Genomic DNA, 17,816 nt, shown 5'->3' with positions numbered 1-17,816 from the left:
CCATGTGAGGACGAATTGAGAGATATATTGTGGGCATGAGGGCTTTGAGGGCGTTCTGGTACGGTTTTTGGGCTGATTTTGGGCTGATTTTCTCTGGCAAGATGCCGTTTTCCTATGTATTTACTGTTTCATGCGCAGGTCAGGCGTTCGGATCACTCTTGCTTCCGCCGGAGGGAGCGCCTGCATAGCCATTACGCCACTAGTTAGGCTGCAACCGGTTAATAGAGTGTTGATTGATTGATTGCTCGACGTACACTTCAACGCATTGTGAATAACGAAAAATCTCGAAGTACAGGGTCGTAGAGACCTGGCGAAAGCGAAGACATTGATTCAACCAGGAGCGGATGGCAGGTTGTTTTACCAATGACTATCACTAAAATGTACTGAAGCTCTTGTACCCAGCCTCCCTCTCCCCACGAAGAATATTGCGGAATCTGCCGAGACCGCCTGAGTAAAAAAGGACTGCCTTCTTCTTACCCTTCACATTTGCACCAATGATCCACGAATCTGTCTTCTTAAACATGCTTCCCTCGCTAGCCTGGTCACAAAACTTCGCCCATTAATCCTCGGCTTCCTTAGTTGCTTTAACCTCAACAGGTCGCTTGCCATCATCGCCGGCCCTAGTTTCGTCGCGCTTCGGCATGGGCGATGATATCGGTAATGAATTCCACATGCCATTCGATGGATGGGGGTATATTTGCGAAGACTGTTCTGGGGCCGTTCACCATGAACAAGTTGGGAAAGTCGGCCATGGCGCAGCCCAGGTAGGTACGAGGCTCAATTTCCCAGCGAGCCTGCAAGGTCTTGCCACCCCGGCCTCTGGTACCCAGTCGGGAGTAGCTGCGTCCACGGCATCAAATCCAGTAGCGCAGATCACAGGATCGAGTTCGTGGTTAACGCCGTCAGCAGTTTTGGGGCCAGCGGCCGTGAATTTAAAGAAAGGAGTTGCCTTGAGGTCCACAATGTCCACATTCTCGCGATTGAAGGTCTCATAGTACCCGGAATCGCAGAGCGGCCAGCGTGCGTAAAGTGTGGTTGGGTTCAGTTTCTGAGCCTTCTTGGGATTCTTGAAAATCTGGTCGATCTTCTTGCGGATGAGATCGCAGGCGGTTTTGTTGGCCGCTTCGCTCGTGGTAAGGTCTTTGAATGTCCAAAAGACCGAGAAGGATTGTCTTTCTTTCTATGACCCTTCAAGAGGATATAAGTGGTTCTGAAGTTAACAGTTTCAACATCAAGATGGCTATCAATTCGCTGATCTCGTGGCAGTGTGAATTTGCTGTTGCTGTCACAGATATTCTGACGTTGTTGTACCCGCGCTCACAGAACGTGAGGCTCAGAAGCCCACGCATTTTGGATGATCATTGGAGTAAGCTGAAACAGCTTAAAGATAGTCTTGGCTGCTGGAATGACGGCTTCGTGAGCTGGGCACAGTGTCAGGGTTCTTTGGCCCCACCCCTTGATCAAGCTTTTTATTTGCTCGATATCAATACATTGCCAGTATGTCAGACCTTGAATGATCCTCTGAACGCAACTAACAGAGCAACATAGAACAGTGCGCTTGGCTCTGTGTGCATACGCTTCACATGTTTTGTCAGAATGGGTTCATAGAAATCTCGCATCAAAGGGTATGGAGCTTCAAAGCGGTCTTTTCAAGATGACCGAGGAAATCAAAGACATAATTGATTCAAAAATGGCGGAATATCTTCCCGTCAGCATGTATGTTGAGTTTCCCAAGTTTGTTCCTATGAAATTCTTTTTAGCCTGCTAATATCACCACCCTCTGTCGTTTCAAATAACAGAGTGGCTTTTACTGCATTACCAATGATTCTGTGGGGTATTAGCGTTGCTGTCTCCTGTAAAACAAGCACACAGCGTCAGAACACCTTTCAATTTTCTCTTTTCAAACAAATGAGTTACATTTACAGCTTACGATACGATATGAAGCACCTCTCCGCAGTTGTCGGGCGAGTGGTTCAATCGATCAAGCCAGCGCTGATGACAACAATCTTAAGTGCGAAGAGCGACAATATGGCAACGTCATTCCTGGAAAACTTGATACCGCACCCTCGCACGTTTTCCGAACTTTGTTTGTATCTTGATGTATTACTCTCCGCAGGTGGCAGGACAGAAGCGCCATACATATCGGACCCCTCTAGGTTGACACCTATTTTCCGAGAGATTCAAAGGCCTCAGCCAAGCTCTTCTGAGTGAGCTGATGTTCATGCAGTCACAAATTCAGACCCACTAGAAGTACAGTCATCGACACCAAATCTGGATGAGCTGGGTCCACTCCATCCAGCATTCGAACATCTTTTGGCAAGCTGGGAAGAAGCAGAGATCTTGGATAATTGTGAGGACATAGAAGGATTTGACCACATATCCTCAGACATTTCCATACCAAAAGTCGAACCGCCACCAAATTTACAGGAGCCGGAAGATTTTGGTCAATTTTATTGGAGCGTGGATTTTCTAAGGTAAGAAATGTTCTATGGAAATCCAACAGGACAGAAGGATACCTGGAAGGCAATATGTGCTAACTCTATATCTCGCAAGATGAGTCATGTAATAGCCCATCGCAGTTTTCACCTAGGGTTCCTTTAGCAACTTGAGCTTTTCATTCATCACTGGAGCATCCGTGTAATCCAATGCTGTTTAGAAAATACTATGAGCCCCTTTCTCCAGTTAGAAGCCTTTTTAAGTCTCCCTCGTGAGGCCACGTAGTATTCACGGTAGCTATCCCGCGAGCCAACCTACCTGCCGATTGCTCCTAGGGTTGCTATCAAATCTATACAGGTCTACTCTCGATCGCAGAGCGGATATAAATACTCACTGCCCTCGAACAGCCTCCTCTGCAGCATTAACAATATTCTTAGCCAGGCCGTTTCTAGGGTTGGAAGAAAACTATGATGCCTTACTACTCATTTAAACGATCGCTTTACTGCAATCATCGTCGACTGGAATCAGCGTGGGGGTTGTGGCGTCTAATCGGTCAAATTGCATTTGAAAATATGCAAGGCATTAATATCGCGTCACATATCTAAGCGGTTGGTGGGTCTTTCAGGACATTCCCACTTATGGCGGAGGCCAAATTCCAGTCCACATCGGCAGATTTTATCCTGCCGAGCTTTATAGGAGGAGAAGAAGATAACCTAGCTTTGGGAGCATTGTAGAGCATCAAGAATGAGAATTTCCTCTCTGACGCGAGCATCTCACTAGCAACTATAATTTCATGGAGCATTGTAGAGCATCAAGAATGAGAATTTCCTCTCTGACGCGAGCATCTCACTAGCAACTATAATTTCATGGGACCATATTTTACCAAGACAAATATGACAATCACGATCCATCAAAAGCGTTCCCCGAGGCTTATTGTGACCTATGCTATCTGTGGGCAAACACCACCGGTACGATCTCAAGGCAAACTTCAATTTATGTAAACCGTCGGGGAGCTTTTATGGACAATGTTCAGAAATTTGTGGTATACTTCACAGTTCTATGCCTATTGCTATACAGTCTGTTTGAATAAACTTCCTTCGATGAGTAAGAGATCAGGTGGAAGGATAGAATATAATAAAATTTATTTATTCGTTATATATCATAGATTATTTGTGACAATCGAGCTCGGGACCAGAAATGGTTGATACTGCATGCACGGGTATGAGCACAAGCTAGCCAAATCGGGCCTAGATCAAGAAACCCCTAAGCAAGTGGTCTCCTTGTCTATTCTCTTTCTCCCCTTAGTCTAATATTTTTGTTGAAACGCAGCAGTTGATTTGATTAACTTCCGGGCACGCCAGAGTTCGATATAATACTAGTTTTAAAAGTATCTAGTTTAATATTTATATAACGTAATTCCCGGTCACCCTGGCCACCCCATCAGAAAACGCGTCAATCCACCAACCTACCAATTTCAACCAACTACCATGCCGAGTGTATAGCTGGTATCTATTATTGAAGGACCCACCATCGACTATTGAAAAAACGCGCTAAGCCGCTTTCAGAACCAATTATCGAGGTCAGCTCCCGAAACAGGCTTAGTGGAATGTATTAAACAGACGAATACCCACAGTAAAATTCCTCCTTTTTAGTTAATGCACCAAATTTGCACAGCACCTATTACACGGCAGAAATGGCTTCTATACACAGCCAATTGAGTGCGCTTGATAAGGAGAACGACCGAATGATTAGAGAGCGAGAAGAGAGGGAATATAACGCTTAGGTGAGGCGCTGCCTGGTGGATATCTGGTAGATATCCACCAGATATCTGGTCTCTTCACTACTAACTTCTATTAGTGGTTACTATATTAAGATAGGCTAACTTAGCTTACAGAGAGTAAGCTGTCAATATGTGTGTGTGTGTGCGTATCCCCGCAATAAGCGAGCGCATGCATGCGCGCGCTAATGCAATCGGATGCATAAATCTGCATCCCTATACACCGCTTTATGATATACGATGCTAATTATTAACTACTGCATCAAATGGAAAAAGCAACGAGTTTCCTAACACTCTCGTATGCCCCTATATTATTTCGGACTTTCATGACTCTTTTTCTGTGACATTCTGCCATATACCCAAAGTTATAAATACTGCCTGTTTCCCTAGTTAAATTGAATAAGTTTGACACCATGTCCACTCACGATTAGAGCTCAAGGCAATTCTGATTAAACTGTGTTGACCTTCCACTGTTCAACCTGTTCGCTGCCGACCCACCTCTATTGCACTTTCGTCTCTCTTCTATAATCGTGGTATTCGATCGACTGTGCGCCTACAAGCACACCACACCAGGGTTTATACACACAGCCTAAATCTGATAGTTATAAGCCCGATCGCTGCAGCCCTTTGCTAAAGCTTTCGGATATCTCACTTCACCTTCACTTTCACCTTATCTTTCTATCACTTACGTCTTATAAGTAATAGATTCAACTAAAATACAAGCTACCTAGCTTAAATATCTACTAAAAAGCCACGCACACTAGACCTCCTGGATTACTGCTGTATAAGACTATGCAGTAGAAAACAGTGTATAGCAATACGCTAATCCTGATCAACAACCTACTACGCCGCCGCAGGAGCCGATAAAGCTATAGCTATTAGATATAGTTAATGCAGACTAAAAGACCCCTATACGCCTGATTGATCTTACACTAAATCAAATATCGATCTATAAAATCCTTCTTAACGAATACAATTCGTCTAGATCTGATTTCAAGTAATATATACGATCGATTTAGTCTCTCAAGTAAGGTATTCAATCATCTCTTATACCTAAGGGAAGAAAGATTATGTAAGGATATACTCTATAGGTCAGGATAGAGGCCTGTCAATCAGGTAGGAGAAATAGAGCTAAGTTAATAGTGTAGAAAGGTCAAGACTGTTTCTTGAGGATCGTAAAACCTCTTTAACATAGGTCAATTTATATACAGTCTTATCGCTCAAACAGGAAGGAGATGTATCCTTAGTAGGGAAATAGGAGCGGGGTGAAACACGAGGCTTATGTAACCTCTGTTAAGGGTGTTCCCTGCAGGAGTTCGTATATATACTAATGCCGAAGCCCTAGCGAGCCTCCACAGAAAGCCTGCCGGCTTATCAGGTCCGGGAAGCCTGATGCACTAACACATAGGGAAGGCCTGCCGGCTTATTAGGCCCGGGAAGCCTGAGGCACTAACACTTAGGAATAACCTTATGCTAGGATATATTATAACAATTATCCTCCCTCTAAGGATCGCTTACCCTTAAGCGAGGTAAACAGACGCGTAAACAATTATAAAGAGTAGCAGTTAAATAAGGAAGGAGCGTGTAGGCGGAAATAGGGGAAGGTTAACACTAGGGGGTTGCCTAGTGGAGGGGTAAACAAAGGAGATACGTTTCTTTGTTGATATTACTAATATTACCCTCTCCTTTTCTTCTTCCTCCTTTATCCTCTTCTATCTCTTTTCCTATACCCTTATCAAGACGCACCCTTTCGCTATCGTTTCACTATCTATTCGCCCCCGAAAACCTTACAATACTACCTAAAACCCGCACTACTACTCGTCCTCTCCTAGATAACCCTATTTTTATAATAATCCTCTAGTGTATACACTGTCTACGTACAACGATCGCTGAGTAGGACGTGACCCTAGGCTTACCTTTCGCTGTAGAGTATATTCGCGATACTAAGGCTTCGGTTTCGTATAAGTAGTGTTCCGGCCGCGCTTCGATATATATTCCTGTAGGTTTCGCTAAGTTCTTTAAAGACAAAAGCTAATAATTCTGTAGGCCGCGACTACGATACTAGGAGATTGTCAGGACCTAAATCTTGTGTTCGCGTAGGCTCGGCGGGTGTTCTAGACAGTTAACCCGGCTGATCCGGAATAGTTTATAGAGTAGCTATATCCCTCGGAGGTCCGCTAAAAGGTCGCCGAATTTATAAAGGAACTAGCGTATTGCTTCGACGTTTCGGAACAGGCTTACTGTAAGGAGTATCGGTTAACCGGGAACAAGGTATATATTAAGGTATATTTATAGATCGTAGGTTTCGGTATATTCTAACTATAAATTCGATAGCAAAACTATACCGATTATAACGCGTTCCTTGTGGCCTATCGCTCTAAGCTTCCCTCTGTTCCTGCTCTTAGTCCTCTCGATACTAAGGAGGAGAAGGCTGTATAGTTCTCTAAGCGACTCCTTCGCTTACTTCCTAGGGACAAGGGATATATCACTTAAACTCTAGGAAAACGTGCCTTTTTCGATAGTGTTTCGTAGGTAGTTCGCGAGGCCTAGGATAATCAGGATTCGGACAATAATAGCAACGTTTCTATTAGCGGAGATAAGTTAGAGGAGCGGACTATAATCGATTTTCCTCTGCCTCTAGAGGAAATTTAGGGGTTATCTTTTCCCTTCTCTTTGCTTAATAGAGCTAAGTACTTTCGTTATAGTTTCGGTAGCTATTCGTCGCTTTTCCGGCAGGGATCTTTTATATAGATCTCCTTACTAATAGTCTAGTTAGAGGTTACCCTTAAGGCTTCTTCTATCTGTGTTTTTTGCTAGCTTTCGCTAGGGATTCGGTATGTTTTTGTTGCTTCTTTCTAATAACTAGGGAATTCTTTACTCTTTTTTATTTCGAGTAGGATTATATTACTTCTGTAGCGTTTTCTATATCTTTATAATAGACCTATTAATTATATTCCGAGGGCTAGCCTTTCTATTTAATAAGGAAGTAGGTTTCTCCTTCGATTAGCTTCTCGTTACGCACTTCTTCTACTTCGTACTTATCCTCCTCCTCGAGTTCGGGTATTAGTAAGGGTTCGTTATCCTTTCTATAGAGATTCCGCTATAGCTTAAGTAAGGATATATAAAAGACGTTATAGATTCGGTTATACTACTAAGGTAAGCTTAGGTAGTAAGCTTATTCTCTAATAGTCTGTAAGATTCGGAAGGGCCTAATAAAGCGGGGGGCTAGTTTCCTACTTCCTTTTAACCTTAGGTTCTGTTAATATATAGATGTGCGATACCCCGCACTGAGCGTGTAGATAAGCAATACACATCAGACTAATCGGATATCTACCACTACACGATATGATGATAAGATATCAACTATCTTATCAAATAGAAAGAACAACGAGTTTCCTAACACTCTCGTATCCCCTATATTACTCTGAGAGTTTTATTAGTCTTTTTTCTTGACATTCTGCTATATACCTAAAGTTATAAATACTGCCTGTTTCTCTAGTTAAATTGAATAAATTTGACACTATTTCCACTTACGATTAGAGCTTAAGGCAATTCTAATTAAACTATGTTGACCCTCTACTGTTCAACCTGTTCGCTGCCGACCCACCTCTATTGCACTTTCGTTACTCTTCTATAATCGTGGTATTCGATCGACCTATATACGCCTATAAGTATACGCCTTAGGGTTTATACACATAGCGTAAATCCGATAGTTATAAGCCCGATTGCTGCAGCCCTTTACTAAAGCTTTCGGATATCTTACTTTACCTTTACTTTCACCTTACCTTTCTATTACTTATATCTTACAAGTAATAGATTTAACCGATCTATAAGCTACCTAGCTTAAATATCCACTAAAAAGCTACGTACACTAGACCTCCTAGATTACTACTGTGTAAGACTATATAGTAGAAAATAGTGTATAGTAATATATTAATCCTAATCAACTGCCTGCTACGCCGCCGCAGGAACCGATAAAGCCGCAGATATCTGATATAGCCAGGCAGCTGTCTAATACCTTTATATCTGATAAACCCTTACCTACACGCTTAATTAATCTCACACTAAATCAAGTATCTATCTATAGAATCCTTCTTAACGAATACAATTCGTCTAGGTCTGATTTTAAGTAATATATACAATCAATTTAGTCTCTTAAGTAAGGTATTTAATTATCTCTTATACCTGAAGGAAGAAAGATAATTAACGGCCTATTACCACGCGACGCAATTATATAGCTACGCGCTATATTCGCCTAATTAGACTAATCGAAGAATCGGCAAATCCTGCGTGATTAGGATAAAATCAAGCGCTAAGCGCTACTATCTAAATCCTCTTAACTTACTATATAGGGCTAAAAGTGGATTATTTGCAAATCATAAGGAAGTTAGGCTAATATCTCTTACTTCTAAGACCCTCTCGCTTTAGTCTACGACTTCCTAGAGGCTATTCAACTAAGCAACTAAGGCTTCTATATATTCTAGTGTAATACAATCCTTTAGGGCTTACAGCGGCCTATACTTACTAAATTGGTTAATCTCTTCGTCGAATAATATCGACTAATTGCACCGTCTATATATAATAGGCGACAGATTACACACTAAACCTATTAGGGCTGAAACCCTGATAAAGAATCGGAATTAAACGAAACACTAACGAAACCGGGCCGAAAGGGTAAGGGCGCCTGCCTATATAAGGGTCCACTAAGCAACGGCTATCACGATTTTAATTAATACAGCTATATTAACCCGCTAGTTAGGCTAAAGGATTAGAAGCCTAGCAGAAAGGCCTAGTAAGTATTCAAATAACGATGTGAATACTTACTAGGATTTAAGAAGGCCTACTAGTATACAATCAAAAAACATCAAAAATCAGATAAATCTGAATTAGACGAAATAGCCGAATTAGACGAATCGCCTGAATCGACTAAAAGAGATATATTTTTAATATATATTCCGAGAGAGCAAACTAATAATATCTTCCGAAGCAACGATAGTAAGGTAATAAGCATAATTTAGGTCTCTGCTAAGAAAAACGATATATAGTGCTATAATACCGGAGCATTAATCTATATCACGAACAACAGAGATCTACTGTTAAACTATAGGCTAGTCGTTTCCTCTGTTATAGTGGGAAATACTAAGACTACAATCCTTAGCTACGGAGAGCTTATAGTTACCCTAACAAAATCTCTTAATAGAAGCACCTTTCCTTTAAAGTATATCGTATACTGCCTTAGATTCTATATCAACCTTATATTAGCAGAACGTGCTGTAAGCGCTAGAATCTATTATAATAGCAAGAATTCTACTCTAGAAGAGGGTAATAGAACACCAATTTGCTAATTAAGTGCGAAATCAGGTATTTATCTGATTAAATAGGATAAAGTGATAGACACAGGGCGCCACACTACTAATTATGTCTCTCTTCCTTTACCTATCTCTTACTTATCTCTCACTTATGCTGCACACAATTATATATCTCCCCTTACTAACTAATTTAGTAAAATTGTGCTATCTTCACATACAAAGAAACAACTTGATAGTACGATTGATTAGTGGCACCGAAGACTAGGCTATATTAGCCACGATATTATCTCACGCCTACTAGAGTATATATCAAACGTTATAATCAAAGATATATCTTCGCCTATTAGTTATTGCGAAGTATACAAACTAGCTAATTCACTACGTTAAGTCTCTCGATTACTAATACGATATAATCGACTGTTCGAATCTCTGTACTGGGACCTTATTCACTTTGAGCAATCGCTTACGAAGACTTCCTACCTATCACATTCGGTCGATCCTATAACTAAATATTAGCTAGCGCAAGACCTTTCTTCGAAGACTGATTCAACACAATCCCTTTCCGATTAAATCGATTTCGTACGAAACTAATTCAACCTAAGCGTCCTTATAGTGTATTCAGATGACGAAAAAGCACTATCCGACTTCTTCAATTAGCAAGCAACCGCTCGCGGAATTAAGCTAGAGACTACTCCGCCCTATTAGCCTGATCAAAATGGCTATGCTGAACGATATAGTGCATTGATATTAAAGATGGCTAGGCAGATGACGATTGATGCAAACCTACTAAGCTATCTTTAGCCTAAGGTAGCTAAGACGGCTGTTTATATTCAAAATCGCATACCGCACCGCTTAATCAACTGGCAATCGCTATATAAAGCACTTGCAGCCTATCTAGGCGACAATACCCTATATTAGCTATAAGCCAAACCTAACCTTTCGAATATACGAATCTTCGGATACAAAGCGTATATACGCATCAATAAGCTTCCTAGACTAGCTAAGCTAGCGCCACGCGCGGCTATCGGCTATCTAGTAGGCTATGAAGCATACAATATTTGGCGAATTTGGATACCCTCTAATCGTCGAGTGATTCGTGCACGAGATATACAATTCAACGAAAACGAATTCTACGATTCCTTATTGCCTAATCAAAGGATTCGCGTCTATAAAGAAGACCTATCATAGCCGATTGATACACTCGATAATAAAGAAACGCTAAAGATCCTTAACGATATCGAACAGATAATACAGCACGATCTAGGGGGTGGAAGCCCTAATACAACGGCTAATATAGATCCTACTATACCCTCGTAACCTACTAAAACCTCACTTTCACCTCACATTCAGCTCACTTCTAATTCGAATAAGCTAGACGACGAAATCCTTAGAGACTAACCGCTTACTCCTCTACTTAATCTAAAAGCAGACGAATTCGACTAATCAGACTAATCTGATTCTATCGATAATACTAGTTAATCTAGCTAGATACAGCCTTTTGTGCTAATTGATAACACTAACTTCGACCCTTCCGGCTACGAACCCCTATCTATACTAAAGCGACAACGATCCGATTCAGATACTAGCTGAGACCTAGATAAGGTTAAACGCCCTTATATTAACCTCACTTTACTTACGCAGGCCTTCCTGCTAGACTAAAGCAAGCAACTAAAGGTACTGATTTTATCAATTCCTCTACTACCTTCTAGCTATTATCACCTAGTTAGCTACCCTTTCGAAAGCCAATTTCGTCAAGCTATACAAATTGAATTCAACAAGCTACTAGATATATATACATTTAAACTAATCAATACAAACCTTATCACACACACATATCAGACGAATTATAAAGGTTTAGACTAATCAGAGTGTCCTCGCCACTAATTAATCCTAATAAGATGGGTATTTGCCTATAAATCAGATAAATCAGGCTACCTTACACAATTCAAAGCACGCCTATACGTACGAGGTGACACCTAAATCCCTGACGATTAAGACGCTCGTACTAGTACCCTTGCTGCTAGAACCTTTCGTATACTGATTGCGATTATTATACGATATAACCTTGAAACCTTTTAGATAGATATAGTCAATACGTTCCTGAATAGCTCGCTAAAAGAAGAAGTTTACTACTAATATCCGCCTGGATTAGGCAAGAAATCGACGATTCTTCGCCTACACAAAGCAGTATATAGTCTACGAATCGCTAGTAAGAGATAGGAAGATAATATTAAAGAGATGCTTCTCTTACTTAGATTTCAATCGTGCCCTAATAACCCTGCTCTTTACACTAATAATTGTATAGTTATTATAGTATTCGTTGACGATTTCCTTGCTGCCTATTATCGAAGTAAGAGCATATACGCTCAGCAAATCAAAGACCTTCTCTTATAACGATTTGAAATGAAAGACTGTGGCGAATTAACCCAATTTATTAGTATTCGGATTGTACGAGACCGATTAAAACGAAAGACCTAGCTTAATCAAGCAGCGTATATTGAAAAGATAGCTGCCCGATTTAACCTGCTAAACAACAATAAGCCTATCAACACACTACTACTAATTACCTAAAAACTTAATCCAATCTTGTTAGGACTAATTAATCCGAAGCACGTTAAGCTATATTAACAAGAATATAGATCAACCTTGTTCCCTGCTGTTTAGACCCGGCCGGATACTATATTCGTTAACTAATTACTAGCAAAATCGCTTACTTGCTACAACGAGAAGCACTTAGAAGCTATTAATTATCTGATTTCCTACCTATATCAGACAAAATACCTTTCCCTCTGTTTCGACAGTGAAATAAGAGCTTCTATCTTCACTACTGCCTTAGATATAAGCTTTGCTGATAATCCTAATCGAAAGAGCTCTAAAGGATTCATCTTCTGCCTATTTAGAGGCCTAATTGAATGGAAATCGCGTAAGCAGAAGACTATCACTACGTTAACAACCGAAGCCGAATTGCTTGCGATTAGCTATACAGCTAAGTAGCTATATTAGATTAAACGCCTCTTTTCCTTTATCTAATTTAACCCTGACTAATTGGATACAATTCAATATAACAATAAGCAGATAGTTAACCTACTTACACAAGAGAAATCCTCTTTCTAAACTAAGCTTCGCTACGTTGATATTTATCAACTTTGGATTCGCTAGGAAGTTTAGGCGAAACGGCTACGAATTGAATAGATCAAATCGGCCGAAATACTAGCTAATAGACTTACTAAACGCTTTTCTGCCGAAAAATATGCTGTTTTCGTTTAACAACTAGGTATAGAAATCCTCCCTATTCAATAGAAGGACCCTTTCTTCCCTTCTTCCTCTGTTTTATCTTATTCAGCTCTCACTTTGCCCTTATATCGAGAGCTAAGAGAGTGTGTTAACATATAGATGTGCGATACCCCGCACTGAGCGTGTAGATAAGCAATACACATCGGACTAATCGGATATCTACTACTACACGATATAATAATAAGATATTAACTATCTTAGTAAATAGAAAGAACAACGAGTTTCCTAACACTCTTGTATCCCCTATATTACTCTGAGAGTTTTATCAGTCTTTTTTCTTAACATTCTGCTATGTACCTAAAGTTATAAATACTGCCTGTTTCCCTAGTTAAATTGAACAAGTTTAACACTATTTTCACTCACTAATAGAGCTTAAGGCAATTCTGATTTAACTGTGTTGACCCTCTACTGTTCAACCTGTTCGCTGCCGACCCACCTCTATTGCACTTTCGTCACTCTTCTATAATCGTGGTATTCGATCGACCTGGGTGCGCCTACAAGTATACGCCTCAGGGTTTATGCACACGGCGTAAATCCGACAGAAGCCTAGTAGAAAGGCCTAGTAAGTATTTAAACAATAATATAAATTCTCACTAGGATTTAAGAAGGCCTACTAGTATATAATCAAAAAGTATTAAAAATCAGATAAATCCGAATCAGACGAAATAGCCGAATCAGCCGAATCAGACGAATCGCCTGAATCGACTAAAAGAGATACATTTTTAGTATATATTCCGAGAGAGTAAACCAATAACATCTTCCGAAGCAACGATAGTAAGGCAATAAGCACAATTTAGGTATCTGCTAAGAAAAATAATATATAGTGCTATAATACCGGAGCATTAATCTATATTATAAACAACAGAGATTTACTGTTAAACTATAGGCTAGTCGTTTCCTCTGTTATAGTAGGATACACTAAGACTATAATCCTTAGCTACAGAGAGCTTATAGTTACCCTAACGAAATCTCTTAATAGAAGCAACTTTCCTTTAAAGTATATCGCGTACTACCCTAGATTCTATATTAACCTAATATTAGCAGAATATACTGTAAGCGTAGGAATCTATCTTAACAGTAAGAGCTATATACTAGAAGAGAAAGATAGAACGCCTATCTACGGATTAAATACAAAATCTAGTATATATCTGATTAAATAGGATAAAACGATAGACACAGGGCCTTATACTACTAATTATATCTCTCTTTCTTTACCTATCTCTTACTTATCTCTTACTTATACTTTATATAATTATATATCTCCCCTTACTAACTAGTTTAGTAAGGTTGTACTATCTTCCTACACGAAGAAACAGCTTAATAGTATAACTAATTAATAGTACCGAAGATTAGGCTATATTAGCCACGATATTATATCACGCCTACTAGAGTATATAGCAAACGTTATAATCAAAGATATATCCTCGCCTATTAGCTATTACGAAGTATATAAACTAGCTAATTCCTACGTTAAATCTCTCGACTACTAATACAATATAGTCGACTATTCGAATTAATATACTAGGACCTTATACACTTTAAGTAATCGCTTATAAAAACCTTATACCTATTACACTTAATTAATCCTATCACTAAATATTAATTAGCTAAAGATCTCTCTTCTAAAATTAATTTAATATAATCCCTCTATAATCAGATTAATTTCGTCTAAAATTAATTTAACCTTCGCGTCCTTACTATCTATTCTAATAACGAGTAATCCCTATCTAATTTCTTTAGCTACGAAGTACCTTTGCGTAGAATTAACCTAGAAACTACACTACCCTATTAACCTGATTAAAATAGCTACGCTAAGCGATATAGTGTATTAATATTAAAGATAGCTAGGTAGATAACGATTGATTTAAACCTACTAAGCTATCTCTAGCCTGAAGTAGCTATAATAGCTATTTATATTTAAAATCGTATTCCTTACTAATCTCTTAACTAGCAGTCACTACATAAAGCACTCGTAGCTTACCTAGGTAATAACGTACTATATTAGCTTTAGACTAAACCTGATCTATCTAATATCAGAATCTTCGGATATAAAGCCTACGTACGTATTACTAAGCTACTAAGGCTAGCTAAGCTTACACTACGCGCGGCTATTAGCTACCTAATAGGCTATAAAGCATATAATATTTAGCGTATTTAGATACTTACGAATCGCCGAATTATTTGTATACGAGACGTGCAATTTAACGAAGAAGAATTCTATAATCCCTCCTTACTAAATCAAAAAATACGTATCTACGAAGACACTAACCTATTGTAGCTAATTACTACTCTTAATAAAGAGGAAACCATATAAATCCTTAACGATATCGATATACAATTAAACTAGATATAGTAAGATCTAGGGGGTAGAAGCACTACTACTACTAAATTAGACTCTACTATATCCTTACAACCTTCTGAAACCTTATATTCGCCTTACTTTTAGCTCACTTCTAATCAAAACGACACTGTTCTAAGTAATTATAACGAAATCCTTAGAGATTAACTAATCACTCCTCTACTTAATCTAAAATCAGATAATTCTTCTAATAATTCTAGCTAATCAGACTAAATACAGCTATTCGTGCTAATTAATAACACTAACTTCGATAGCTCTAGCTACGAACCCCTCTCTATATTAAAGCGACTACGATCTAATTCAGATACTAGCCGAGACCTAGATAAGGTTAAACGCCCTTATATTAACCTTACTTCACTTACGTAGGCCTTCCTGCTAGACTAAAGTAAGTAATTAAAGGTACTAATTTTATTAATTCCCCTACTGTGAAGGGCTGAAGCAAGACTTAGATTCAATCTAACTAGGCCAACATGCTGTTTACAAAAAGCTTAAGGAGGGGAAGTTTATCCCGCGCGTTCTCCACGTCAATACGCCAAGGTCTCGTGATACACGTGACCTATATCGGGCACTGGCCCGTGACAATACCCCCTCCCAGCCTCAATCTCGTTAGGGGCACGACGATATGGGCTTCGGTGCCGATTTGCTGGCGAATCACATCCGAAACGGTGCCGTGCTGCGCTTCAAAGGCATCCAAGGCGCTGCAATCCTGCACTGAGTCTAGCCTTTCCCACGTCTGTTCTGCCCATCCTCTCCATTTCACTAACGCCTCGTCACGATATCCTCGCCCAATCTTCCTCCTTCGTACGGCTAGGATTTGCTCTACGTCGTATTCCTCTTCTCCGTTAACTAGTAGTGGTGGTGGTTGTGAATCGTCTACTAACTGAGATGGGAATGGGTCCGTTGCTGCTGGGCGAACTAACTCAATATGGAACACTGGGTGTATACCAGTAGGCACATCAAGTCGGACTGTGAACGGCGACGGGACGTCTACTACTCGGTATCGAGCATGTAGCCAATCTAACTTCTTTGACGGTCGCTGTGTGCGTACGTTCCGCAGATTTAGCCAAACCCAGTCATCCTTTTTGTAGATAGGCGCTGCCTGTCGACGTCGGTTCGCTTGCTCTTCTTGAAGGGCCTGCGCGGAAGCAATAGCGGCCTGGGACCAATCGGTAGCTTCTCGTAGGCGATTCACGAACGTTTCGCCTGCCTTTCGTGGTGGGGTCAGGGCGTCTTGTAGTTGCCCTGCTTCGTCAATGCCAATCGGATCAACATGGTAACCGTGGGTGAAGAAGAATGGCGAGATTCCTGTTGAAGCGGCATCACGATTATTGATTGCCACGGCGACTATTGGTAGTAGATCCTTCCAGTTATCCTGTGCGTATGTAGTGAACACGCGTAGAATTCGTTCGATCTCCTGATTAGCACGCTCTGTTGCACCGTCGGTCTGGGGATAGAAAGCAGTGGATAATCGGCGTTGAATCGATAGCCTTTCGCATACTCTTTCCTAGAAGGAACTCACAAATTGCGGGCCGCGGTCGCTCACAATCGCTAGTGGCACCCCATGATGCATATAGAAGTGTGTAAGGAACACCTCTGCTACATCCTCTGCTGTTGTATTCTTCATTCCGATCAGAATCACGCTCTTTGTCAACCGATCTGTTATCACCATACAGTTCGTTGCTCCCGTGGGTCCGGAGGGTGGTAGCCCGGTGATAAAGTCAACGGATATTTCAGCCCAGATTCGCTAGGGGATTGGTAGCGGTTTCAGTAACCCATGTTTCGTGTCTCGCCATACTGAGCTCCGTCCGCACACTGTACAGTTCCGGAGGAAACGTCGTACGTCTTTCGCCGCTCCTGGCCAGAAGAACCGTCGAGAAAGTATCGAATAGGTAGCGTCTCGCCCAGGATGCGCCGTAACGTGTGAATCGTGGATCTTCTGTATAATTCCTGTGCGTAGAACCTCGTTGTCTGGAATCCAGAGTCGCTGTCTGAAGTGAAGCACCCCTCGATCATCTAAATGGCACTCCGATAGGCTGGTCTTAATGTTCGTTTCGGCAGCGATTCGGCGCTCTCCCGTTAGCAAAGCGTTGGAGATTCGTTGGTAGATCGAGTCAGACGCCCTTGCCTTTTTCCATTCTGTCTGAAGTTCCGGTTCATCAAAGAGGGGGATATCTCTTTCGAAATCGATCTCCTCACTGGGTTGGCTGTCGGCTGATTGAAGTTTTAGCCGACCCGTTTTGATCTTGACCCTTTTGAGTAGGATTCGGAAGCGATTCGACAGCCTTTCGTCAGTGATACTCTTAGGCATATCCTGACTCCGTCGTGATAGTGCATCCGGCCTTACTGCAAGCTTGCCAGGGCGATAACGGAGGTCAAAGTCGAACTCTGTTAAGAGGTCTGCCCATCGCATCTGCCGTTCGTTGAGATGTTGTGCTTTTCCGAAGTATCGAAGGTTTTTATGGTCCGTCACGATAGTGAATCGAGGCACCATTTTCAGCTCAGGTCTCCATTCGCGCAGAGCACGTATAATCGCTAGAAGCTCCTTATCGTGGATCTCGTAGTTTGATTCTGCTGGGGATAGCTTCTGAGATAGGTAGGCGCATGGCCGTAGCTGCCCGTCGGGTCCATATTGCGATAGAAC

General features: G+C 40.9%; 1 protein-coding gene across 1 annotated transcript; it reads right to left on the bottom strand.

Moving 5' to 3' along the window:
• Positions 1 to 620: 620 nt before the first annotated feature.
• On the bottom strand, positions 621 to 1,349 carry N7473_013265 (uncharacterized protein; the record flags this gene model as incomplete). The annotated part of the gene is made up of 3 exons (XM_057159204.1): positions 621 to 776; positions 827 to 1,140; positions 1,322 to 1,349. The coding sequence occupies 3 exons, from the start codon at positions 1,347 to 1,349 to the stop codon at positions 621 to 623; spliced, it is 498 nt and encodes a 165-aa protein (XP_057001940.1).
• Positions 1,350 to 17,816: the final 16,467 nt, after the last annotated feature.

This window comes from Penicillium subrubescens (genome assembly GCF_028828155.1).
Source record: "Penicillium subrubescens strain IBT 31985 chromosome Unknown utg000014l_segment0_segment0, whole genome shotgun sequence".
Taxonomy (NCBI): Eukaryota; Fungi; Ascomycota; class Eurotiomycetes; order Eurotiales; family Aspergillaceae; genus Penicillium; species Penicillium subrubescens.
This window is presented reverse-complemented; position numbering and strand designations above follow the sequence as displayed.